Source organism: the organism of the source record quoted next, unplaced genomic scaffold, assembly GCF_019419815.1.
Source record: "Pyrus x bretschneideri cultivar Hongxiangsu unplaced genomic scaffold, Pyrus_bretschneideri_v1 Contig25, whole genome shotgun sequence".
Taxonomy (NCBI): Eukaryota; Viridiplantae; Streptophyta; class Magnoliopsida; order Rosales; family Rosaceae; genus Pyrus; species Pyrus x bretschneideri.
This window is the reverse complement of record NW_025999557.1, coordinates 5,591,959-5,615,913: the sequence shown is the minus strand read 5'-3', so window position 1 is coordinate 5,615,913 and position 23,955 is coordinate 5,591,959. Positions and strand designations below refer to the sequence as shown.

At 40.5% G+C, this 23,955-nt stretch overlaps 5 protein-coding genes across 7 annotated transcripts; 3 read left to right on the top strand and 2 right to left on the bottom strand.

The window, feature by feature from the left end:
- The first annotated feature begins 1,236 nt into the window (after nucleotides 1-1,236).
- On the top strand, nucleotides 1,237-2,482 carry LOC103940422 (60S ribosomal protein L22-2). Its single transcript, XM_009350539.3, has 2 exons — nucleotides 1,237-1,545; nucleotides 2,214-2,482. The coding sequence occupies exons 1-2, from the start codon at nucleotides 1,313-1,315 to the stop codon at nucleotides 2,356-2,358; spliced, it is 378 nt and encodes a 125-aa protein (XP_009348814.3). The 5' UTR covers nucleotides 1,237-1,312; the 3' UTR covers nucleotides 2,359-2,482.
- Nucleotides 2,483-3,329: 847 nt separating this feature from the next.
- Nucleotides 3,330-5,499, top strand: LOC103940421 (pentatricopeptide repeat-containing protein At3g62890). Its single transcript, XM_048586883.1, has one exon. It carries the CDS (start codon nucleotides 3,425-3,427, stop codon nucleotides 5,138-5,140), a length of 1,716 nt encoding a protein of 571 aa, XP_048442840.1. The 5' UTR covers nucleotides 3,330-3,424; the 3' UTR covers nucleotides 5,141-5,499.
- Nucleotides 5,500-7,020: 1,521 nt separating this feature from the next.
- On the bottom strand, nucleotides 7,021-9,935 carry LOC103928382 (blue-light photoreceptor PHR2-like). The gene is made up of 4 exons (XM_048586869.1): nucleotides 8,795-9,935; nucleotides 7,703-7,932; nucleotides 7,515-7,604; nucleotides 7,021-7,401 (listed from the first exon to the last, which is right to left on the bottom strand). The coding sequence occupies exons 1-4, from the start codon at nucleotides 9,779-9,781 to the stop codon at nucleotides 7,326-7,328; spliced, it is 1,383 nt and encodes a 460-aa protein (XP_048442826.1). The 5' UTR covers nucleotides 9,782-9,935; the 3' UTR covers nucleotides 7,021-7,325.
- Nucleotides 9,936-17,373: 7,438 nt separating this feature from the next.
- On the top strand, nucleotides 17,374-19,840 carry LOC103940420 (O-methyltransferase 1, chloroplastic). 2 transcript variants are annotated; one of them, XM_009350536.3, is made up of 7 exons: nucleotides 17,374-17,733; nucleotides 17,904-18,055; nucleotides 18,426-18,546; nucleotides 18,844-18,968; nucleotides 19,068-19,196; nucleotides 19,289-19,453; nucleotides 19,561-19,840. In XM_009350536.3, exons 1-7 carry the CDS (start codon nucleotides 17,538-17,540, stop codon nucleotides 19,579-19,581), a joined length of 909 nt encoding a protein of 302 aa, XP_009348811.2. In that variant the 5' UTR covers nucleotides 17,374-17,537; the 3' UTR covers nucleotides 19,582-19,840. The 2 variants fall into 2 exon arrangements, with proteins under 2 accessions (XP_009348811.2, XP_009348810.2); XM_009350535.3 differs by having other exon boundaries at nucleotides 17,376-17,733; nucleotides 19,585-19,840.
- A 335-nt stretch (nucleotides 19,841-20,175) lies between these two features.
- Nucleotides 20,176-23,812, bottom strand: LOC103940419 (gamma-tubulin complex component 4-like). Of its 2 annotated transcripts, XM_048586814.1 has the most exons (8): nucleotides 23,493-23,812; nucleotides 23,044-23,282; nucleotides 22,768-22,854; nucleotides 21,799-22,173; nucleotides 21,384-21,609; nucleotides 21,099-21,187; nucleotides 20,836-20,989; nucleotides 20,176-20,296 (listed from the first exon to the last, which is right to left on the bottom strand). In XM_048586814.1, exons 4-8 carry the CDS (start codon nucleotides 22,023-22,025, stop codon nucleotides 20,222-20,224), a joined length of 771 nt encoding a protein of 256 aa, XP_048442771.1. In that variant the 5' UTR covers nucleotides 22,026-22,173; nucleotides 22,768-22,854; nucleotides 23,044-23,282; nucleotides 23,493-23,812; the 3' UTR covers nucleotides 20,176-20,221. The 2 variants fall into 2 exon arrangements, with proteins under 2 accessions (XP_048442771.1, XP_048442772.1); XM_048586815.1 differs by having other exon boundaries at nucleotides 21,384-21,600; nucleotides 22,768-23,282.
- Between the last annotated feature and the right edge of the window lie 143 nt (nucleotides 23,813-23,955).

Below are 23,955 nucleotides of genomic sequence, written 5' to 3'. Positions count from 1 at the left end.
CCACGTAGGCTTTGTAATTTTTAGGGTTAACAGATTTTAGAAGGAAGGAATTAGGAGAAATAACAATTGGAGTAGATTGGTTAACATTCGGGTTCGGAAGTGGTTGGGATTACCATTCCGATGCGGAGGATAGAATTGAAGGTGACGGAGGAGCAGGGCACGACGTCGTACGACTCTCCTTCTATCTCTCAGTTCCGCTCCCACTTTACCCAATCAAATTCAGTTACTCAGGTACTGAAACAACATCGCGGATGGTAAATTCATTAGCAATCCGATAAGAAACGAAACGTGGAACGAGAAATGATCCACTAAAACGACAACGTGAGCTAATTCATTTTATTTTATAAATGACTTGCATCATTAAACATTTAAAAGTGGATGTCAATAAGATGATATTTCAACTCAATCATGCGATGTTACGTGAAAAATTTAAAACACGTGTCAAATAAAATTAAAAATGCATAGTGTAGTATTATTAATATATGTTGTCACCATGACGTCTAGAAAAGTACAGATAATTCATTCCTTTGAGTTGGGTGGTTGCCAGAATAGAGCTTGGGATTTTATCTTTTCTGAAATTGTACTTGAAGTTATGAAATCAAATCAATTTATAGATTTTGTTTGGGACAATGAAAAGCCACACTTGCAATTTGAAAGACATCAATATTGTTTAGGATAATTTGGAGCTCTGTGATTATTAGCAGGAATGAGTTCGATTTGTGCGATTTAGAACTATGAAACGTTGTGGTACAAGTTTGGCTTGAAGATTAGCGTACTAACAAGTCCCACAAATGCCTTGTCAACAAGTTATAAAACAACAAACAGTCCAAATTTTAAAAGAAATAAATTGATACAATTTCAAAATCTCAATCCTTCTCGTTTGGATTTACATTTAAAATAACTGAAAACGTTTTTGGTGAAAATGTTTTTGGAACCAATCCTTAGAAAAAATACAAGTAAATTCTGGAAAACATTTAAAGTGCTTCCTGGAAGAAGCACATAATTGGTGCTTCTTGCAGAAAGCACTTAAAATGCTTTTGAAATCTAAAAGTATTTTCTTTAAAAGTATTTTCAGTCATTTTAAAAATACATCCAAGCGAGCCTAGTTAGTCTCATTCGGTTTAGAAATGAGTGGGTTGGGTTAGGCAGGCTTAGACATGTTTGCAGTCAGCTTTATGCTGGGCCTTCGGGCCCGTACCTGAAAGATAAAATAAGAACCCGCGAATCCAAAACCCTAGCACTCTTTTATTATACCGAGAGCTAACAGAAGCAGCTCCCACACACACGCAGAAGTGTGCACACAGAGGCGAAGATGAGTCGTGGGGCGGCAGCAGGGACGAAGGGAGGGAAGAAGAAGGGAGCTTCATTCGTGATAGACTGCGCGAAGCCGGTGGAGGATAAGATCATGGACATCGCCTCACTGGAGAAGTTCCTCCAGGAGCGCATCAAGGTCGGCGGCAAGGCCGGTGCTCTCGGCGACTCCGTCACCGTCTCTCGTGAGAAGAACAAGATAACCGTCACCTCCGACTCCAACTTCTCCAAAAGGTACCAACACACACTTTCCACTTTTATTTATTTATTTATCTGCACATACCATTTTGCTTTATACCCATTTGCAGATCTGAATTTTGACTAAAACCCAATGATTTAAACCTCATATTCTTGCATTTTATATGCTTCTTCTAGGGTGTTGATTATTATATAAATTGAAAGTTTTAAACTTTACCATGGCTCAAATATTTGGATTATTGTAAATTCCATGAATTTAAATTTGCAGCTGAGCTCCTTTGATTAAGTAGGATTTTGCAGTTTAATTAGTATTAGTTACAATTAGAAACTTGATAATGTGGTATTGCTGTTGTTCGGCTGGTTATCTTTCATTTGTCATGCTTTGTGTATAACTTATAATCGTCATATCACTTCGAATGTGTGTAAGGATTACATGCTATTATGGTACGCGTGTTTCCATCTTTGGAAATCTTTGATACCGGGTGCTTTGCGCATAGTTTTCAGTCGTTTATTGTCTTCATAACTCGGAGTTATAGTTGCATTTTTATGAATGTTAGTTGAAGTTCAGCACAAAGTGTGTGAAATTCTTAAATCTTGACGAGTAATGGTTTCATTTAAAAAAAATGGATATTTATGTCGATTGTTGAGCAGTAATTGTCTTCTGTTTTCGTTTGTGTCGAACCTCTGTATCACTTGTATCTCAGGTATCTTAAGTACTTGACGAAGAAGTACTTGAAGAAGCACAACGTGAGGGATTGGCTTCGCGTGATTGCATCCAACAAGGACCGCAATGTTTATGAATTGAGATACTTCAACATTGCCGAGAACGAGGGTGAGGAGGAAGACTAAAAGCTTTGTCTCCTGTTTTGTGGCATTACCGGTTGAGCTTAGTTAATCTGTCTTATCTATCAACTTCTGTTTCAGCTTTTTTCGTGATTGATACCTCCTATGAAATTAAGCTTCTTTTGAGACATCGGTTTGGAACTTCGAATCTGGTTATTATGTTATCTATGTGCCTGGTGCAGTACGTATTTCCTCGAAAATTTTCACCTTCGTTGAACTTCACCGTCCCTTTCCTCTTTGCACATGCGAAGGCAACTGTGCCATCGATACTTGTTAATCTCCGGAAATTTAGTTCCGAGTTGCAGGCCTGCATCGGAGAAGAAGGGATGCGTTAGAGAATGCGAGGAGTTAAAGCTAATCAAGAGCCTTAGACTTTAGGTTCTTAATCTCTATGGATTTATTAATTCCACAAAATTAGGTTTTTAGCATCAAATATTTCGATACTTAAAACCCAAAACGGAAACTCTGAAGCATCATTATATACTCTAAATAACCGATCATGTCAATAAATAAGATCAAAATCTTTAAAGAATTACCCTTCATACAATTGAGCTTAGCCGAGTTGACGTCTGAATTTCACTTACTACCAGGCGCCATGGTATTTAAGTAACCCATTAGCCTAGTTAGTTGATCAATATGCTTTATTATATGCATCAAAGTTTGAATTTCACTTAGTACCAGGCGTCATGGTGCTGAACTAACCTATGTCATATTCTTAGGAAAAGTTTGAACAACCTTCAACAAAAAGATACATGTACTCAAAACCGGCATAGGTCGGTAAATTAATTTAATTTCAGCGTGGGTATAAAAAAATAAATAAAATAAAAAAAGAAAAACTAACGAACAATCTATAAAAACTTTAGTTTTAATTAAAAATGACAAATAAAGGTGTAATGAATAGTACTAAAAAAGGGTAAAAATATAATTTTTCGTTAAAAATAAATACTAGCCGGAGTGTTTCATTAAAATTCAAAAAAAAAAAAAGAAAAAAAAAAAAAAAGAGAGAGAGAGAGAGAGAGGAATGCCAACCCCTAAAGCGGTTTGAATTGTTTCCCGCTATGCAGCGCCAGAAATGCGAGCCTGCACAAACACAAAGCTGATATCCTCCACGCACCCAACCCTCCACCTTTCCCATCCAACCCCCGAATCCTTCGTTTGGAACACCCTTATCCGAGCCCATGTCCAATCCACAGTCCCATCCCATCCTTCCCCACTCTCCGTCTTCCTCCGCATGCGCTTACACGGAGTCGAACCCGACGACCGCACCTTCCCTTTCCTCCTCCAGTCCTGCCATTCCCTCCCTCACATCCGACCCGGAAAACAAATCCACGCCCAAGTTTTTCTCTTTGGGTTCACTCACGACCCGTTTGTCGGCACTTCTCTTATACATATGTACTCGTCCTGTGGGAGTTTGACGCTTGCCCGTCAAGTGTTTGATGAAATTACGCAACCAGACTTACCGTCTTGGAATTCGATTATGAATGCCTATTCGAAAGCGGGATTGATTGGTGATGCAAGAGAGGTGTTCGATAAAATGCCTGAGAGAAATGTGATCTCTTGGAGTTGTATGATAAATGGGTACGTCGTGTGTGACGCCTATAAGGAGGCACTTGCCTTGTTTCGTGAGATGCAAAAGGTGGATGCTGGTGGCGTGAGACCTAATGAGTTTACCATGTCGAGTGTGCTATTGGCTTGCGGACGGTTGGGTGCACTTGAGCATGGAAAATGGGTTCATGCTTATATTGACAAATCAGGAATGCAAATTGATGTTGTCTTAGGAACTGCGTTGGTGGACATGTATGCCAAATGTGGAAGTATTGAGAAAGCAAAATTTGTTTTTGATAGTATGGGTCCTTACAAGGATGTGATGGCATGGAGTTCAATGATTTCGGGACTGGCCATGCATGGTCATGCTACGGAATGCCTTGAATTATTTTCTGAAATGATAAAGCTCGGCGTGAGGCCTAATGCTGTGACGTTTGTGGGTGTTCTTTGTGCTTGTGTACATGGAGGTTTGGTGAGTGAAGGGAAGGAGTACTTTAGGAGGATGGATGAGGAGTTTGGTATTAAGCCTTTGATTCAGCACTTTGGTTGTATTGTTGACCTGTATGGAAGAGCTGGTCTCGTTCGAGAGGCACTGAAGATGGTGCAGTCCATGCCAATGGAGCCTGATGTACTTGTATGGGGGGCTCTGCTGAGTGGCTCTAGGATGCATAGGGACATCGAAACGAGTGAGATTGCACTGAAGAATCTAATTCAGTTGGATCCCACGAATAGTGGTGCATATGTACTTTTGTCAAATGTGTACGCAAAGATGGGTAAATGGAGTGAAGTAAGGCGTGTGAGAGATCTCATGGAGGTAAAAGAGGTCAAGAAAGTCCCCGGTTGTAGTTTGGTTGAGGTAGGAGGTGTTCTTCATGAGTTTTTCGCGTGTGATGATTCGCATCCAGAAACTCGAGAGATATACATGATGCTTGACGAGATTATGAATAGGTTGAGAATGAAAGGCTTTGTGGGAAATACAAGTGAGGTGTTACTTGAACTAGATGAGGAAGGAAAGGAGTTGGCTTTGGCATACCACAGCGAAAAATTGGCAATTGCATTCTGCTTTTTGAAGACAAGTCCAGGCACACCAATTCGAATTGTTAAAAACCTGAGGATATGCCGTGATTGTCATGATGCCATGAAAATGATTTCTGAGGAGTTTGGTCGGGAAATCGTGATCAGAGATTGCAACCGGTTTCACCATTTCAGGGAAGGACTATGCTCTTGTAAAGACTATTGGTAAAGAGACAAAAGTGTGCTGCAATGGAAATAAAGAGGCGAAGAAAGCTTTGAGGGGAGGGCTGTATGAGGGCATGGTGATACGAGGATAAAGCTGAAGGATCAATGGAAAACCCGACACAGAGTGCTGACGATCGACTTCTTCCTGCTTGCCTCGGCTCGCAAGGATTGTACTGAGTTTTCCTGGACGCTCGGAGTCGGAGTACTACTAGGACACAGACAGCTTGACAGGGGAGAGCACTTGGGCATTTGTTTTGATAAAAAGGTTATCAGTCATTATCTAACTAACGCTCCGATTTTGTATGACAATTATTTATTTAGCTACTATTATTATTTTCATTAAGTATGGGATTGAGCTCATCACATATCAGTGGTTTAAAAGACTAGTTTTAAGATTAGCCAAGGCGGTTTTTGGGCAGGGCTATGATATGCCTCTCCCAGCGGAAGTGGTCTATAGAATAGCCTAAACACCTAGGCTATCGTCTCGGGCGCCTACGCTTATAGCCCCAGGCGTTTAAGCGACCTGGGCGTTTGAATTTAGAAAAAAAAGTACAGCCCAAACCCAAACGACGTTGTTTTGAGCAGGGTTTTTATAAAATTCATGCTAATTTTATGTGGGTGTTATCTACACATTTTTTATTTTTTTTTATTTTTTATCATTTGATAATTTTCAATTTATTTGATCAAACGGACGAAAGTTGTGAGGAGTATGTGGAAGGTAAAAAATAGTGCAGAGATAGCAAGTTTGCAACATCTTTAATCTATTTCGACTTTATGATATGAATTAGAGAAATAATAATAATAACCAAATATTTTGTTGCTTGGTATGCTTGTCGGATGAATTTTAAGTAGGCTATCGCCTAGGCAAAACTATTTACAAAACACCTTCGCCTTTCAAAATATTATCACAAAATACATGTTGTCATGGTATCTTTATCAGCATATTAGAAGATTTGAACAAAATGAACACCATATAATGACTGACCTAGGCTTGCTGACTCTAGATTGTGATCAAGATAAGATAAATGAAAACCGGTTTGAATCATTTCTAATGTCCATTAAGATAAGATAAATGTCTAGTCTGTGACGTCCCCCGAGATGTCAATCCATACGGATTACGCCTAACTACTAGTTGTCCTGTCTGTCCATTCCACCGGATATGATTCTTGTCAAACCTCCTTTCCATATTTTCATCTTCCAATTATTCCGAAGTAGTCCCACGTTTGAATTTCATACATACCATTGATTTCGCTTTTCGACTAATTGTTGGGATGAATTGGTTCATATAATCTCATCTTGTCTATTTAATAACTATTCTCCTGTTTAGTGGTGTACTGAAAGTTCGTGATTATTGATCATTTAACTCATTAAAAGATGCAATTATAGTCATTTTCGTCGATCAAGTCAGAACAGTCAGAATGAGATATGATGGCAGAACTATTGCTACATTCGGATTAAAGTTGAGAGACCGTTGCTACAAGTTTCTCATTTGTTTTCTATACTTGTCCTTTGATTCTGCATCATGTTTGGGACACGTGACTCATTTGAACGGTAGTTCTTACAGAGTTGACAAAATGACCATAGCTGCATCATTTTGATGAGTTAAGAGATCAATAGTCATAAATTTTTAGTTGAAAGATCATTACCCAATTCAATTAAAATTGAGAAGCAATTGGTACACTTTTCTCTAATAATTTTTATAGATTTTTTTAAAGACCGATTAAAATCGTGACATACAGCTTTTGTGAAAAACGCCAATGTTGGGTTTCCTTTTCTCTTCATTCATTCTCTTTATATTCTTCCCCTTCCGCACCACTCTTCTACGTCCCTCCATTTTCCTCATTAAACCTTCCTTATATCTCAAGCACAAGAGTTAAAAATCAATAACTAAAAACGAAATAATTATCGAATGAGGCTTTGAGTTTTACAGGTGCCGACCGACATTGGTCGATGAGTACAAAAGCACAAGTAGAGGATATCTGTTATTCCCAAGACAACATATGAAGAATGAGGGAGGCAAATCTTCACATTCTCAACCATCTTATTTGGTAATGAAAACCAAGTTTCAACAAGGAATAACTCTTTCACACGAACCCTATTACAACATCTAACTGCTACATCTTGGAAACTTACAACGAGATGAAAATACACCATATCTCACCATTTCGTCATCCAATTTTAAGTTCTTCTTAAGCAAGGGCACCCGTACATGCGGTGGCTGGAGCAGCATTGAGTTGTTTCTTTGTGGAACTGCAAGTGACAAATCTGCATACAGAATGTGTAAGAGCCAATCAGGTGACGGTAGATTTGAAGATATGGAAGACAAGATGAAATAATAGTTTTCATGTGATTTGAGCTTTCATGGTCAGTCTATTTACCTGAAGAAATCCCTCCAAAGTAACTCAAACATCAACCAGTTCATTCCACTGCCACTGTCATCATTGCGGTTTGAGGAAGCAGATATAGTTCTATCAATCGTAAAATTTCATTTGGTAGTGAGTAGAGTAAATATCGAATATAAATTTTAGAAACTATACCATTATTCAAAAGAGAGGCATTCGCACACCTGCTAGAAGTTTTCTTTAGCTCATCAAACATACTGCGAGGAGAGAGGCATCCCAAGACCAACCATGGAGAGACTTTGCACGAAAAGTTGGCACCACAGATGCTATCATGCTTTCCATCTTTGCTCGCCTTGGGTGGCTGTGCTTGGCACTCAGCAGCATACTTTTTGAGCCTTTCTAGGGCTTCAGTCTCCCCTCCCACCATGGAAGCAATGGCAGCAGGCCTTCCATCCTACAAGACAATGGATGAAAATATTGTCACTTTCTTTAGGGACATGTCAAATAACTCTATTAGAAATAATGAATTCCGAAACTAAAAGTTTCCAATAAATGGCAATATGTTTGTTCTTTGAAACTGTTTTGAGCTGACAAGCTATGGACAAAGATCGAACTGCTAGCTAAAAAAAGTTACAACTGTCCCATTCACAACCGTTCAAGGCTCAAGCTATACAAATTTACAGAAGAAGCAAGAGCCGAAAAAGATGAATACATTTTTGACAAATTTGATCGATACTACTCTTTTCAGGCCTAAAACCGAAAAATTTCTTTTTTTTATTCGTTCCCTTGTACAATGATTGCTATAAATAATTCTAGCTTAATCTTTCCATACTAAGATCCCACGAAAGGCTTTATAGTTCCATAAAATTGTTCATCACTGCCATTGTCCTGCTGCGAAAGATTGCTCATTTCTAATTAATTTGCAACCTCGACATCGTACACTCTCAAAACATAATCATATCTAAGGATTCTATACTAGAAATCTCAAACTCATGCTTAAAAGTTAAAACTATGACAGATTTGTTCGAAAAGGAGGAGCATTATCGAACTATGACAGGTTTGTTCGATACTACTCTTTTCACACTCATTTCTCAATCAATCCCTCGTTCAACCGTTTGCTAGAAACAACTCAGGCTCAATCTTTTCATACCAAACTTGTTCATCATTTCCACTGTCCCGCTACGAAAGGATGCTAGTTCACAATCACTGACATCATAAATTGTCAAACACAACTATCTCTAATCACATTTCACGAAAACTAAATGATCAACTTAAACATAAATTCATACAAAAGATCCGAAACCGAAAACACATACCTGAGACGTAGTAGCAGACGGATTAAGCCCCAAATCCATCAATGTTGGAACATCACCGGGCTCCACGTCGCCGCGAGAAGGCAGACCCTTCATCTGATCCAAAGCTTCAATCGTCTTCCTCACCTCCAATCCCTTCACCTTCTCTCTGAAATCGCCGTATTTCGTCGGCATATCCTCCAACTTAAACGGCAAATCCTCTGCGTGGTACAGAGTGCTTCCCCAAAAGTACTTAACCTCCACATTCTCCTCCTTCATTGCCGCCTCGATCTTCTCCTCCTCCTTAACTTCGTCGCGCGAAACCTCTCTGTGCGCATAAATGGCGTCGGCGCCTATCGCCTTTGCCAGCTCCACCAAAACAGTCTCGGGCTTCCCGATTCTGACTACCAGATCGGACCCTCTCGCCTGGAGATTCTTCCGGAGGTCCGCCACCGATTCGACCAAGAACGTCGCCCGGTACGGGCCGGTCTTATCGAACCCAGAAGAGGATTTTCCGTAGTCCCTCGGATCGAAACAGTAGACGGGCAAGACCGATACGGACTCGTTGTTAGCCGAGTTGAGGCACTCGTTGTCGTGGACGCGTAAATCGTTTCGGAACCAGACGATGGAAGCTCGACGGATTGCGGCCCCATTGGAGGGGTCGAGGGGGCGGCGCGGACCCAGAGAGAGAGGGCTCTGCAGGGGGTTGGCGGCAATGGTGGACTTGAAGGAGAGCTTGGGCGGAGTTACATTGGCGGTGGTGGAGAGAGAGAGGTGGGCCAGGGACGAGGCCTGCGTGGGGACCTTGACCTTGGTGGTCTGGGAAGAAAACAAGGTGGAAACCTTGGGTTGTTGGAAGAAGTGGGTGGGGAGAATTGTAAAGAGAGAAAGTGAGAGCGAGGCGGTGGCGAAGGGAGGAAGCCCGGCGGCGGAAGGCACAATGGCAAGTGGGTTTTGTTCCTCAGGCGATTTGGATTCTGTGTTTTCTGGGATTTGGCGATTGGTGTCCATTTTTTCAAGGGTTTTGACGGAGAGATTGAGAGCTGGAGGTTGAAGGAGGTAGAAGATAAGCTAATGGCTGCCTCTGCTTTGCTCTCTCAGACTCCTCTCAGTCTCTCAGTCACTCTTCTCTTTCTCTCTCTAGATTTGTCCGATTGTGTGTTTGTTCGCGGTGGGCGGCATTGTGTGATTTTTAAAGGCGCTTTGGTCAAAAGTTACATCAAATTCATGGTTCGCATTCGCCTTCACCTAACATTTTGTAATATTTGTACTAACTTTCCAGAAATTTTTCATTACGATCCAAATACGGAATATATCATCTATTTTTATATAAATGGTGAGAAATTTTAAATTTTAAATTATTAACTTTTTAATATATATATTTTATCATTTATATAGTAATACGTGATATACCATTCTCGTATACAGAAAATCTTTCTAACTTTTCAACTTCAAGCAACCATCAATGGTTGGAGAGGAGAAATTTTTTATTATGACGGAAACACGGATAGGACACCAAGTGTTTTTATGTAAGTGGTGATAAATTTTATTTTTTAATTTATTAACTTTTTAACACGTATATCCAATCATTTGTATAGTAATACTTAGTGTACCTGTGAACACGAAAGATTCCTTTGAAACAAGAAACCAGAATAACGTGTACAAAATAATATTTTTGTGTTTATGATTTTGGGGTTACGATCTCTCTCAAATTTGGTCCTCTGATTCTATCTTCGTAGGGTGTAGGTTTGTGGATGAGTTGTTGATCCAAAAGGGCCTTCGGGGCTTGATCTAAGGATGAACAGTTGATGAACGGATGAACACTTTCTTCAAGGGCCGTCGGGGCTTGATCTTGAATAATGGTTGTGTGGATTTCTTCAAGGGCTTTTGGGCTTGATCTTGAAGGTTGATGGATGAGCGGATCTTCAAGGGCTTTTGAGCTTAATCTTGAAGAACGATTGGATGTGTGGATTTGTTGAGGTTGTTGATCCAAAGGGCCGTTAGGGCTTGATCTTAGGATGAACAGTTGATGAACAATGAACACTTTCTTCAAGGGCCGTCGGGGCTTGATCTTGAGTTGGTGGAAGTTCTTCAAGGGCCGTTGGGGCTTGATCTTGAAGGAGGATTTGACGAAGAACGAAGAGTGCTTTCTTGATCCTTCGGAATTCTTGGGAATTTGGATGCTCGAGAGCTTTGGAGTTTCAAAGCTTCAAGGATTTGGGGAATTCTCTTCCAATTTGGGAGTAGAGAAATGTATTTGTGAATTCCTTGATGCTTGATACCTTGATGGAGAAGCCTATTTATAGGCTTTGAGAATGAATCACCACCACAAAATATTTTTTTTCCTTTCCAAGCACCATTGCCTAATTTTCCCACTTAATGCAATATTGAAATTGAAGTGGTGTAACTTATGGCCTAATTTCCCACTTAATACCATTTTAAACTTGAAGTGGTCTAACTTATGGCCTAATTTCCCACTTAACACCATTTTAAACTTGAAATGTGTATGCTTTGTCATTGCCCAAATGAGAAAAACTTACTTTGATCCGTAATGGATTGAAGTGTGCTTGCCTTGTCATTGCCCAACATGAGAAGAAAAAACTTGTTTTGATCCTCAATGGATTGAAATGTGCTTACCTTGTCATTGCCCAAATTGAGAAGAAAAAACTTGTTTAATCATCCAAGGGTATTTCTTCCTATTTTGTTGAGTCATATGCCATGTGTACAATTTGTACAACACGTGGCGTATGTCATGTATGCCTTGACACGTCAAAACTTTAATGCGTTGGTGAGCATTTGTTTTTACTGAAATTTCGATGTCTACAAATGCCCCCACTTCAAGGCGTGTCGTAGACATGTGCTTGTCACGTGTAGAAGATGCGTTTTGAAGTCCCTTAATGTAGATGTCAACCCAAGGGCCGTCGAGGCTTGATCTTGAATTGGGCTGGAAATTTCTTCAAGGGCCATTGAGGCTTGATCTTGAGTTTGACTGGAAGATTTTTTGGTTTCCTCCAATCGTTGATTTTCCACAGGCTTAATCTTGAACTGGGCTGGAAATTTCTTCAAGGGCCATTGAGGCTTGATCTTGAGTTCGACTGGAAGATTTTCTGGTTTCCTCCAATCGTTGATTTTCCTTTGTGCTACTTTTGAACTGGGCTGCAGGAAATTTCTTCAAGGGCCATCGAGGCTTGATCTTGAGTTCGACTGGAAGATTTTCTGGTTTCCTCCAATCGTTGATTTTCCTTTGTGCTACTCTTGAACTGGGCAGCAGGAAATTTCTTCAAGGGCCATCGAGGCTTGATCTTGAGTTCGACTGGAAGATTTTCTGGTTTCCTCCAATCGTTGATTTTCCTTTGTGCTACTCTTGAACTGGGCAGCAGGATTCTTTTGGTCTCCCCCGAAGGTCTGAGCTTTACTCCTTTTTTCTGTTTCTTTGTTCAATCTCTCCAATTCGTATTGAAGAGGGTTAGAGGATAGCTCAGCATATGCAGTTGTTGCTTGTCTCCACATGCTTTAATGTATCATTTTCACTTGCCTTACTTGCTCCCCTTTGCAGAAGTGGTCCCTTCTCTGGAAGTGTATCAACCGTTGAAGATGACTACTCGAGAGCAACGCTAGGTAAGCAACCAGGGAATAGATTCCAGGCAGTCGGTTCCAGATCGGAAGACTGACTCCAAGTGCCGGCTGATTGCTTCTTTCACTTTGCTATGCGAGTAAGAACAAGGACAAAGGAAAGACAAGGAAAAAGCATGATATGAGATACCTTTGCTTTCGACCTTGATGATATGAGATACCTTTGCTTTTGAAGAAGCGGCGAATGGATCAGCACATGTATTTGTTGTGCTTGTCTCCACATACTTCAATCTACCGTTTCCTCCTAGGTCATCTGTACTCCAGGCATCTGGTATCTTCTTTGGGAAAGAAGAAAAAATTGAGTATTTCGAAAGGCTTTGCTGGGAGTGCGCCCTCAGAGGTGAGGAAGAGTTGGGCATTTTTTTTTTTTTCAGGTCTGCCTTGCCATAAAAGATGAAGGTCGACATATATAGGGATTTCCCAATAGCAAGTGGTGGTTATGTTCTTTTACCCTTGTCGACAAACGTCTCTTCGATTTTTTTAACAAGCGTCTCTTCGATTTCTGAGCGAGCGCCTCTTCGAAAAAGTAGTCACGGGTGCGGCTCTGTCACCACGCTTGTTGGCAAAGGCGCGTAGTTGGGATGATAACCTTCACGTGTTTTCAACTTTGTCAGAGATCTTTTGACAAAGTTGAACGCGTTATCTGAAAAGCCGCGAAAGCGTCGCCGAACTTCACGCAGGAAAATCCGATTTTTTGAATCGGTGGTCGTGTCGCCTTGGCTTTTTATAGAGGTATTGATTACCTCCAACATGCACACTTTGAAGATCGCCCGTTTGTGAAAATCGTCTTCGGCCCTTTCTGATTTTACTTCATCCACCTTTCTCTTTTAACCTTTTGACAATGGCTAACCCGTCTAACATTTGCTTAGATTTGAGTCTCAGCAGTGATCCGAGTGCGCCGCGTCAGGTAAATGTATGGTGCCCTTCTTTCTTATCTTCTAATGGCCCTTTGACAGGTGAAGATTCTGTGATGAAGGACGCAACAACAGCTACGATAGTAGCTAGGAACTTCCTCACTCCAAAAGATAGTAGGCTGCTTTCAGAACGGTCCGATGAGTTGGCCGTTCAAGAGTCCCTAACTCTCAGTGTTCAGTGCGCAGGCTCTGTGTCCAACATGGGCCAACGCCTACTTGCTCGATCCCGCCAAGTGGAATCATTGATGGCGGAGGTGGAAACTCTTAAGCAAGAGATCAAACAGCTTAAGCACGAGAATAGAAGTTTGCATGTGCTTGCAAATAACTATTCGACGGGCATGAAGAGGAAGCTTGATGAGCTGCAAGAATCCAGTGGTCGAATTCAAAGTGACCGTCAAAGTGACCGTCAAAGGCTTGCTGCTTTCTTCCAGAGGCACCTTTTTCCTGGCTCATCTAGCGTTCCACCAAGTATTGAGGCCTCTTCTTTGATGCCTCCCGCTTCTGTAGTTTTCCCAAGTAGTGGGGCTTCACGTGAACAACCTTTATGAAAGCTCCATCTCTTTTTTTTTTTTTTTTTTTTTTTTTTTTTTTTGTACGCACTTGTAATTTCTCGGAGATCAATGAACATGCTTTACTTATTTAGTGTATTGTGCTAAATACAGATAAAACATATACATCACCAAGATGTGTTATTTCCTCTTTTTTTTATTTTTTATTTTTTATTTTTTGATGATGTGACTGTACTTGAAGTTTTGAAGTTTCAAGTTGCCTACGTACCCTTGGTTGAGGAGGGATCAAGTCATGACGTAGTTCAAATGAGTGATGATTTTTTTTTTTTTTTTTTGATGATTTTGCCGTACACAGTTTATGCTCTTGCGGGCCAGGAGCGTTTGGTGCCGTTTGCAGTTTCAGCTCGTGCAGGCAATGAGCGTTTTGGTGCCATTTGCAGTTTCAGCTCGTGCAGGCAAGGAGCGTTTGGTGCCGTTTGCAGTTTCAGCTCGTGCAGGCAAGGAGCGTTTTGGTGCCGTTTGCAGTTTCAGCTCGTGCAGGCAAGGAGCGTTTGGTGCCGTTTGCAGTTTCAGCTCGTGCAGGCAAGGAGTGTTTGGTGTCACCTTTTAGGCTCGTGCGAACGAGGAGCTTGTGGTGTCGTTTGCAGTTTCAACTCGTGCAGACAATGAGCTTTTGGTTGTCGCCTTTTAGGCTCGTGCGAACGAGGAGCTTTGGTTGTTGCCTTTTATGCTCATGCGGACCAGGAGCGTTGGTTGTCGCCTTTTAGGCTCGTGCGAACGAGGAGCGTTGGTTGTCGCCTTTTATGCTCATGCGGACCAGGAACGTTGGTTGTCGCCTTTTAGGCTCGTGCGAACGAGGAGCTTTTGGTGAGGTCACGATCTTTGTCGTTGACGGTGTTTGAAACCTTCTTTCCAAGATTTGAAGAGGAAGCAAAGTCATGCCTAGCCTTTGACATGAGTTCGTAGGCATTTGGGTTAAAGCCTTCTTCGGTCTTCTTAGTTGGAAGAGAGCTTGGTTTCACTTTGACGCCATGTTGCGCCTCCAGACGGTTGATGAGTCCGGCGGTTTGCAAGTTTTTCTCCTCTGCAGTCTTTAGCAGCCTTGCAATTGTTTCCTTCATCTGAACCAACTGTTTTTCAATGGAGGTAGTGCCGATAGTCATGACTTGTTCTTTGTTTGAAGCCATGGACTATGCTTAAATATCTTGAACGGAGACAGAGATGAGAGGTAGAGATGATCCCACCGGGCGTGCCAAATTTGTGAACACGAAAGTTTCCTTGAAACAAGAAACAAGAATAACGTGTACAAAATAATATTTTTGTGTTTATGATTTTGGGGTTACGATCTCTCTCAAATTTGGTCCTCTGATTCTATCTTCGTAGGGTGTAGGTTTGTGGATGAGTTGTTGATCCAAAAGGGCCTTCGGGGCTTGATCTAAGGATGAACAGTTGATGAACGGATGAACACTTTCTTCAAGGGCCGTCGGGGCTTGATCTTGAATAATGGTTGTGTGGATTTCTTCAAGGGCTTTTGGGCTTGATCTTGAAGGTTGATGGATGAGCGGATCTTCAAGGGCTTTTGAGCTTAATCTTGAAGAACGATTGGATGTGTGGATTTGTTGAGGTTGTTGATCCAAAGGGCCGTTAGGGCTTGATCTTAGGATGAACAGTTGATGAACAATGAACACTTTCTTCAAGGGCCGTCGGGGCTTGATCTTGAGTTGGTGGAAGTTCTTCAAGGGCCGTTGGGGCTTGATCTTGAAGGAGGATTTGACGAAGAACGAAGAGTGCTTTCTTGATCCTTCGGAATTCTTGGGAATTTGGATGCTCGAGAGCTTTGGAGTTTCAAAGCTTCAAGGATTTGGGGAATTCTCTTCCAATTTGGGAGTAGAGAAATGTATTTGTGAATTCCTTGATGCTTGATACCTTGATGGAGAAGCCTATTTATAGGCTTTGAGAATGAATCACCACCACAAAATATTTTTTTTCCTTTCCAAGCACCATTGCCTAATTTTCCCACTTAATGCAATATTGAAATTGAAGTGGTGTAACTTATGGCCTAATTTCCCACTTAATACCATTTTAAACTTGAAGTGGTCTAACTTATGGCCTAATTTCCCACTTAACACCATTTTAAACTTGAAATGTGTATGCTTTGTCATTGCCCAAATGAGAAAAACTTACTTTGATCCGTAATGGATTGAAGTGTGCTTGCCTTGTCATTGCCCAACATGAGAAGAAAAAACTTGTTTTGATCCTCAATGGATTGAAATGTGCTTACCTTGTCATTGCCCAAATTGAGAAGAAAAAACTTGTTTAATCATCCAAGGGTATTTCTTCCTATTTTGTTGAGTCATATGCCATGTGTACAATTTGTACAACACGTGGCGTATGTCATGTATGCCTTGACACGTCAAAACTTTAATGCGTTGGTGAGCATTTGTTTTTACTGAAATTTCGATGTCTACAGTACCATCTCATGTGCCGGTCGTATTGAAAAATCTTTAGTTGAAAAGGGGTTTTTAGATTTATCATTCTTGTGTAGGTTTCTACTTTTTTACTTAGGATTGATAAGAAAGATATATTCAGAAACTTATGTTTCGTTTGCTGAAAATTACATTTAAAAACCTGTGTTTTACATACTGTTGTCCATATGTCAAATCATTTATAACTATTCGCCCTTAATGCGTGTTTGTGGAGTTAAAAAAATCGATCTACACTAACTTAACGTTCAACTATACAAATATATACTCAATTGGAATATTTATAAAACACCATTGTCGTAGCTTATTGAATTTAGTCTTTTGAAACGTTTTTCACCACTTCAAAGGCTATTATATACAATTTAGTTAAATTAATTTACCATGTTTATAGAGTGAAAAAATGGATTCATTGATCGATCCACACAAGATTTGGGATTCTGGATCAAGAGTCCCAAAGTGTTAGGGTGCATCAATCTTTTTTTTTTTTTTTTGTTTTTGTTTCAAAGTGCTCGCTCACCCCCATACATTATTTTGGGCTCAACAATAAGAGGTTTCAAAGAAACAATAAGCGACGAAAGTTCTAACGGAATTATCAAAAAGACCATAAGGTCATCTCCAACAGACCTGATCAAAGGGTCATAGGGCTAAAAATAGTTCGGAATGACACAAAAATTGTCTCCAACCAAGGGCTAGGCCAAAGGGCTTGTGGGCCCCACCAGGCCAAAACCCCAAATCAGGCATGCGGGTTAGCCATTTCCAGCTAGCCCTCCAGCGCCATAATGTCAAGTTTGACATTTTACCAACCCTCCAGCTCAGCCCATTTGAATGCCAAAGGTTATTTGACGTTAGACCCTTCAATTAAAATAACTATATTAATTCAATTAAAATAATAAATTATGTTTTGACTATGGCCCCCTCGTTTGGAGATGATTTTCTATCAAAGGGTTATATTTGGCATATGACCCTTTAGCCCCTCAATTGGCAATTCAGCCAAACTTGAAGGACCTATACTCTAATTATCCCAAAAATCGTTTATGGCAGTTAACGCCGTGTCGTTTTGGGGTTTGCTGACCGAAGGTCTGGTCGTTGGCACGCATCGCGCTTCATGCGCAGACTAAGAGGGGTGATTACGACTGCCACTCAATACTGAGCTCATCGTTCGATCGATGGTCGCTCCCATTCTTTCGTGCTTTGTAGGGCGTTGCAGCTGAAGACTAATCTGAATTGTATGGACTGTTTAGCGGGCGTTGCACATGCCCCGGCTGCTGCTATCTTGCGCCGATCGGTCCTCTACACCACTTCAAGAAGGGGGGATAGAAATGGCGGGTTGAAGTTGCGAGCCAAAATCGTCGAGGAAAACGACCCATTACTTCAATCTGCCATTGATTCGGCTTCTCTTCGTTTCCGGGAGACCCATCGACCAAGTAAACCCATATCCCAAAGAATTTCGTATTTGCCATTTTGTTTTTTCATTGGGTCATTTCGTCAAACAGTTGGATGATTCGTGTTCAGTGACGCGCAGAATTTCGAAAGATGAAATTTTTATTTAAATTTGTCAAATTTATAAGTTTTTGATTAATAATTTCGTGTGCAGAGCCTCTGTTTGTTGATCCGTATGCTGGTTGCTTTGTTCCTCCTAATGCTCAGATGGACATGATGCAATGCTCACATCATTATTGCGTTGCTACTAAATTCATGGACGACAAGTTGCTTCGAACAGTAAACCATATCGATGGATTAAAGCAGGTAGTTAGTCTTTTTCTTGAAGTAGCAATTCCTACCTGACACTGCCTGCCAATCACAATTCGACGTTTGTATTTTTGATGAGTTATTTCTGCATATGTGTCGAAATGCATCTAAACCATATTGATAGATTAAAGCAGGTAGTTAAGCCTTTTCTTGAAGTAGCAATTCCTACCTGACAATGCCTTCCAATCACAATTCGACGTTTGTGATTTTGATGAGTTATTTCTGCATATGTGTCGAAATGCATCTTGTAGAAAGAAGGAAGGGCTCCTTGAGTGTCTTTTTTATTGTTTAAGTGGAGATCGGTTAAACTTCATGGACTTGTTCCTTATCACTCCTTTGTTTCAATGTATTCTTCTTGGGAGTGCAGGTTGTTTTGCTAACCGATGGAATGGATACCCGCCCATATAGGCTTAGTTGGCCAACTTCAACCATTATATTCAATGTTTCTCCGGAACTGGTGTTCAAAAGAGCAGCCGAGAAGCTTCAAGGTGATTGCAAACTTACAATATGAACTGTTCGCAATTAAGAGTAGTTAAAGATTTGCAGCCTAGTTGAAGTAGGGAATTTTTGTTGTGACATTATCCCAAGTTCTTTCGTTATTGCACATCTTAAGAATTTACTCTCATATCGTGGGAATCGATTATTTTGTTGGTACAGATTTTGTGCCATTCTAAATCCTCAGTAAGTTCAAACTTTTCGGGATTTGTTTTATTATGCATTATCAGCTTATTTTTATTAAGTAGGCAATGCAGAAAGTTCTTATAATGCTATCTTTAATCCCTCAGGTGTTGGGGCTAAGATTCCTAGAAGCTGCTTATCCCTTCATGTTCCTTTGGAATCCTCCGACATACAGAAAAGTCTGTGTGCTAAAGGGTTTAATGACAATCAACCTAGCATTTGGGCCATGCAGGTATGTATCTGCTAATCATTCGTTAGTTATATTCTCATGTGTAGCTATAATGGTTAGTGTTTTAGTAAGTAGGAAAATCATGTTGCTGTGTTATTGCAGGGGCTTCCTTTGATGACATTAGCAAATTTTGAAGATATTTTGCTCACTGTAAGTGGTTTGGCGATGAACGGATGTTTTTTCTTGGGAGAATTACCTGCTTGGTTGGCAGAAACTGAAATAGGGACCAAGGTCAGTTTGATTATATCAAGTGCGACTCAATATCGCAATTGCTTCTCTGTCAATAAAGAAAGACATCACCTGTTTCCTTTTCTCATCGACAGACTAGTGCAAGGACATGGTTGGAGAAACTATTCATGAACAATGGGTTTCGGGTGGACATGATTTGTTTTGATGAAGTTGCAAGGAGTTTAGGCAAGGAATTAGCACCGGGAAGGTATAAGAATATACTATTTTCTGCAGAACAACTTCGGTTTTCTGATGATCAGGTAACATGCTACTCAATTCGTCCTCTCTTCATATTCGGACTTTGTAGGTTTTTTCCCTGCATTTCCTCATAAGTTACTAATTAGAATCTGTACCATTTGTCTGTCAGACGCTGAAATTTTATTGTTGACAGATGAAACTTGGAGGAAGGAATTCTTGAGAACCGAGGAAGAAGGGGACGAGGAAGGTTTCGAAGAGCTCTAACACAACTAGGTATTTAGGCTACGGGCCTGAGATGACAGATTTTGCTTCTTATTTTATGGTCTTGCTTTAACCACGCCACATTGTAAATAATTTGTACTCAAATTTTGGTTGATCTTTCTCTTGCCTTGTATAATTTTTTTTTTTTGTATGTTAATAAACTTGATTTATTTGTTACACGCGTAAAACGAAGTCTTATACATGACGTACTCAATGGAAGCTGGAGTTGATTCCTTAATTCCGTCTACAAAAGAAGTTCGGGGAATATACACAAATTGAACCGGTTACAAACTTGTTTACAACATGATAAATTCATTATCCAACAAGTTGTTCACACATTTATATACAACGATTCTGAAGTATACAACTGAAAACTGAAAAAACCGCATGCAACCAAAACTCGACTTCGGACTCTCAATCTTAACTGCAAGCTGCTAAGAGCCAAGGATTCCAAGCCACCAATCAAAATTACCAACCTAATTGCCATTTGATTTGGGTCGAGAAGTTGGAACACACATTGACAACGAGCATGGGTCTCTCACTCACAAGTCAACGAGCATGGTCGGACCTCAGAAAGCTGCCGCGTGAAAATCTCTCTTGAACTTAAGAGGAAAAGATGAATCTTCCAGTGCACACATGGCGTACTGCAGAAACTAGCAGGAGGCACCTTTGAAGCAGTTGAGTAGAAAAGATGCTATTGTTGGTTCAAAACAGAAAGTGTAGGCTGTGGTCTGACAACATTCAGCACGCCTCTCGCTGTTGCCTGTTAGAAATAGGAATAATGAATGGTTAGGAAACTGTGGTGCAAAAATTGAAGAATCTGTGATGAGCGTTGCTATATGGGATTGATTGCCTCAAAGAAGGAGTTGAAGTTGAGACGCATAAGAAACCGCCTTAGAAATGGGGCTCGCTGGCTCCCAACAAGCCTACTACTGTGCAATATCGTGTATAGGGAGTTTGATTTGTTGTTAAATACCTGAACAATGTAAAAGAAAACAGTTTGAATATGAAGTCAACAAGTAATAATCACAAACCCATGTCCTTAACACACAACGAAGTCTAGTGAAAGCGTAACTTGTAACCCAACTATCAAATTATGCAGGGATTAGTCAATTCCCAGGATAGTTGCAGCAATATGTGGAAATTATTCTTCACAATATTTCAAGAGAATATTTCCTCAAACCTCGATAATGTGTTCCAATTCAGATGTATTTGCACTGCTTTCTTGGTTCTCGATGTTCCAGCAGAACTGAAGGCAAAGTTTCATTATGCTGTCCAGGATCCTCGATAAAGAGCCAATGTCTAAGAAAGATTGTGAAATTAAAGCTGATAAATACCTGTAGGAAGTTTTAGAATTCAATGAGCATTATACTGTAATATAAATCATGGACATAGTATGACTTGGGAAATCAAACAGAGAAAGAAGAAATAATTTATTCGACTTACTCCTGATGGACCGCCACAAGTCCAGTAAAGTCATGAGAATCTTGGATATGAGCTTGCAAAGCGTTCCATTGGGATTCTATCATATCCACCTGAAATAGAAAGTACTTTAGGTTATGTGCCGATTTTGTTCTATACTGCTTGGTTTTCTCCATCAGTTAACATGTATGATAAGAATAATAAGAGTGAGAAAGTACAGAGCGCTTTTCTTCTGCATAGTTTATGCACAACGAAACTCTGACAATTATGAGTATCCGGAAGTGAAAGTTAAATGAAATAAACCCTAACCTGTATATAAAATTGAAGATTTCTAATCAAGAAAGCCATATGCTCTCTAATATGCCACATTGGTCTAGATCTCTGCCTTCGCCGCTGAAATACTGAACACTTTTCATAATCATTCTGATGCTTGGCAAAATCTGTGTGATCTTGTTGCATCACAGAGGCCCACGATTTCTCCAGTTCCATTTGTGTACGATTGAGCCGCAGTAGATACTGGAAGACCCTGCAGTACCTGGTGCACATTTTCTGTTAGCATGCATGTGCATATAAGAAGTTCAATAGTTCAGATAATAATCAAATATTTCAGCGAATAGAAAAACCATTACAAAATTTTAAGGACTGTTTCCCAACTTTATTGAAACTAAAGGAAATATGAAAGAAATAATGGCATCCGTATGTAGCAGTAACAGTAGAGTCTTACTTAGAGAGCACCTCTGGAGTAAAGAACAACTGTAAGGGCCAATCAACAGAGTATTCAAGAGCAATTCCATCCCAACAGTCAAGAGATACTTCTGAGGAAGCACTTGGGCCAGATTTCCCATCTGCCTTTTGTAAATCTCCTTTGGAGGATTTTACTGTCATTCCAAATGAAGGCATCCTAGCAGATACAGACAGATAACTGAATAAACACTTTTTATGAAACCTCATAGTCAAATGACCGGTAACAAAATGGCTATATGGTCGAAATTTATACAATTTAGACACTAGGAAGTTAGGAACAATCAAATACAGACTCTAACCTTAAGGATACTCTTGAGAAATACCTGTCTTACTCACCTATAGTCTTAATTGCAGCCTGCTTTGGAAGTATTGCAAAATAAGTTGATGCTGTCACATCCCGGCCCGGGGCGGATCACTTCCCGGGCCCACTCCACCACCGTAGCACGATATTGTCCGCTTTGGGCTTACCATTCCCTCACGGTTTTGTTTTTGGGAACTCACGAGCAACTTCCCAGTGGGTCACCCATCATGGGATTGCTCTAACCCCCTTCTCGCTTAACTTCGGAGTTCCTACGGAACCCGAAGCCAGTGAGCTCCCAAAAGGCCTCGTGCTAGGTAAGGATGGGAATATACATTTAAGGATCACCAAACTATAGCACCGAAGCTCGCAACATATCCTCCAAAGTCTGAATAGTTCTCTCTGACTGTCCGTCCATCTGAGGATGATACGCCGTACTATAAAGTAGTCTCGTACCCAAAGCTTCCTGAAACGCCACCCAAAACCCATGAAAACTTCACAGATCGAAGAAACAAAGTACATATCCATGCTCGTGACGGCCAACATGCCCTGATCTCGATCGGGGTGTGTCAGATGCCAACCACTAGAATTCATTTGAAAAATGAGCCATATCAACGCAATTAATACCTCACAATTTCAAAATAATCTTACCAGCTCAAATGGGACCATAAGGTCAGCCTCTGCAGTTGACTGGCGAGGAGGTAGGCGCATCAACTGGCGACTCTCTTCAAGAAAGCACTACCATAATAAATCATGTCTAATTAGGATACACTATAGGTGTTCATAAGAACTAAGAGAAATAGCAATTTCCAGTTTCATTTATACGTTCAGGGAAGGAATACACCATCACCCCTGCCAAAACAAAATTTGGACTGTCTGTACCTAAAACATAGAAGTCAGCAGTCTTTAGATATATTCCATCTTTACCTGAAAGAAATCTCCTTTTGCTAAAAGAAAATAGTCTTTTAGTGCCTTCAGATGGCCATTTAAGTCAGCGTGTACAACCACAAGCTGCAGAAATTGAAGGAACACATTAAATTTTTTGTTATAGAACATGGCGGGACCAAATTGTTCACATTCAGCACCTGCCAAAGACGACTGGCAGCAACAGCCCTAATTGAATCGACAGCACATTCAAAAGATCTTTTGTGAAACTCAGATGATTCCTGCACATAATGAACAAATAAATTTACCCATAATTGAAGTTTGTAGTAAGAGATATCGCTTACATAAGGACACAAATATAAAGATTGTCAAGATACATCTTATACACCATCTTTCACGTAAGCGGTGACATGATAGAGTTAGCAAGAATACAAAGTGATAATAGTGTTAAAAGAAAACCTTTAGTTCCAGAAGCATAGTTTCAATCTTACCAGCCTCATACTGTGGAAGCAATTCTTCTCCAATCAATTCTTTATCCGCAAAAGGGTCTTTGAGGAAAGGAGATTTTCCTGAAAATACTTGAACTTTCAGAGAGCCTCTAGGGACCTGTTGAGGATATACAATGTCCTGGAGCCGAAAGGCATGACTCGGATTGCGAAGCACCCTGATAGCCTTTCCAGAAAATAAAATTGATTCTGCAGCACGCATATGGATATACTCGGGCAGCATATCCTACAAAAAGAAAAGGTAAGACAATGCAACGTGTAAGTATCAAAGTTCCAAACTTCGTTTCTTTTTGAGGCAGTACTAACAAAAATTGAAGTCCTTGCTAACGTGTAAGTATCAGATCGCCGGTGTAGCCGAGCAGCATTGTTGCTTCTTCTTCCTCTGTGAATTAGAATTGAGAGATTGGTTGGACTCGAACGCTGGGCGGCGGGAAGATGGAGACGCATA

Coding starts and splice junctions, on each gene's coding strand:
- LOC103940422 (XM_009350539.3), top strand. CDS start 1,313: ATGAGTCGTGGGGCGGCAGCAGGGACGAAGGGAGGGAAGAAGAAGGGA. Junction 1,546..2,213: donor GACTCCAACTTCTCCAAAAG/GTACCAACACAC, acceptor CTTGTATCTCAG/GTATCTTAAGTACTTGACGA.
- LOC103940421 (XM_048586883.1), top strand. CDS start 3,425: ATGCGAGCCTGCACAAACACAAAGCTGATATCCTCCACGCACCCAACC.
- LOC103928382 (XM_048586869.1), bottom strand. CDS start 9,781: ATGGACACCAATCGCCAAATCCCAGAAAACACAGAATCCAAATCGCCT. Junction 7,933..8,794: donor CGTCTGCTACTACGTCTCAG/GTATGTGTTTTC, acceptor ATTGTCTTGTAG/GATGGAAGGCCTGCTGCCAT. Junction 7,605..7,702: donor CTAAAGAAAACTTCTAGCAG/GTGTGCGAATGC, acceptor TACGATTGATAG/AACTATATCTGCTTCCTCAA.
- LOC103940420 (XM_009350535.3), top strand. CDS start 17,538: ATGGACTGTTTAGCGGGCGTTGCACATGCCCCGGCTGCTGCTATCTTG. Junction 17,734..17,903: donor CCGGGAGACCCATCGACCAA/GTAAACCCATAT, acceptor TTTCGTGTGCAG/AGCCTCTGTTTGTTGATCCG. Junction 18,969..19,067: donor CTAGCATTTGGGCCATGCAG/GTATGTATCTGC, acceptor GTGTTATTGCAG/GGGCTTCCTTTGATGACATT.
- LOC103940419 (XM_048586814.1), bottom strand. CDS start 22,025: ATGAGGTTTCATAAAAAGTGTTTATTCAGTTATCTGTCTGTATCTGCT. Junction 21,610..21,798: donor ACTCCAGAGGTGCTCTCTAA/GTAAGACTCTAC, acceptor AATGTGCACCAG/GTACTGCAGGGTCTTCCAGT. Junction 20,990..21,098: donor CTTGTGGCGGTCCATCAGGA/GTAAGTCGAATA, acceptor AACTTCCTACAG/GTATTTATCAGCTTTAATTT.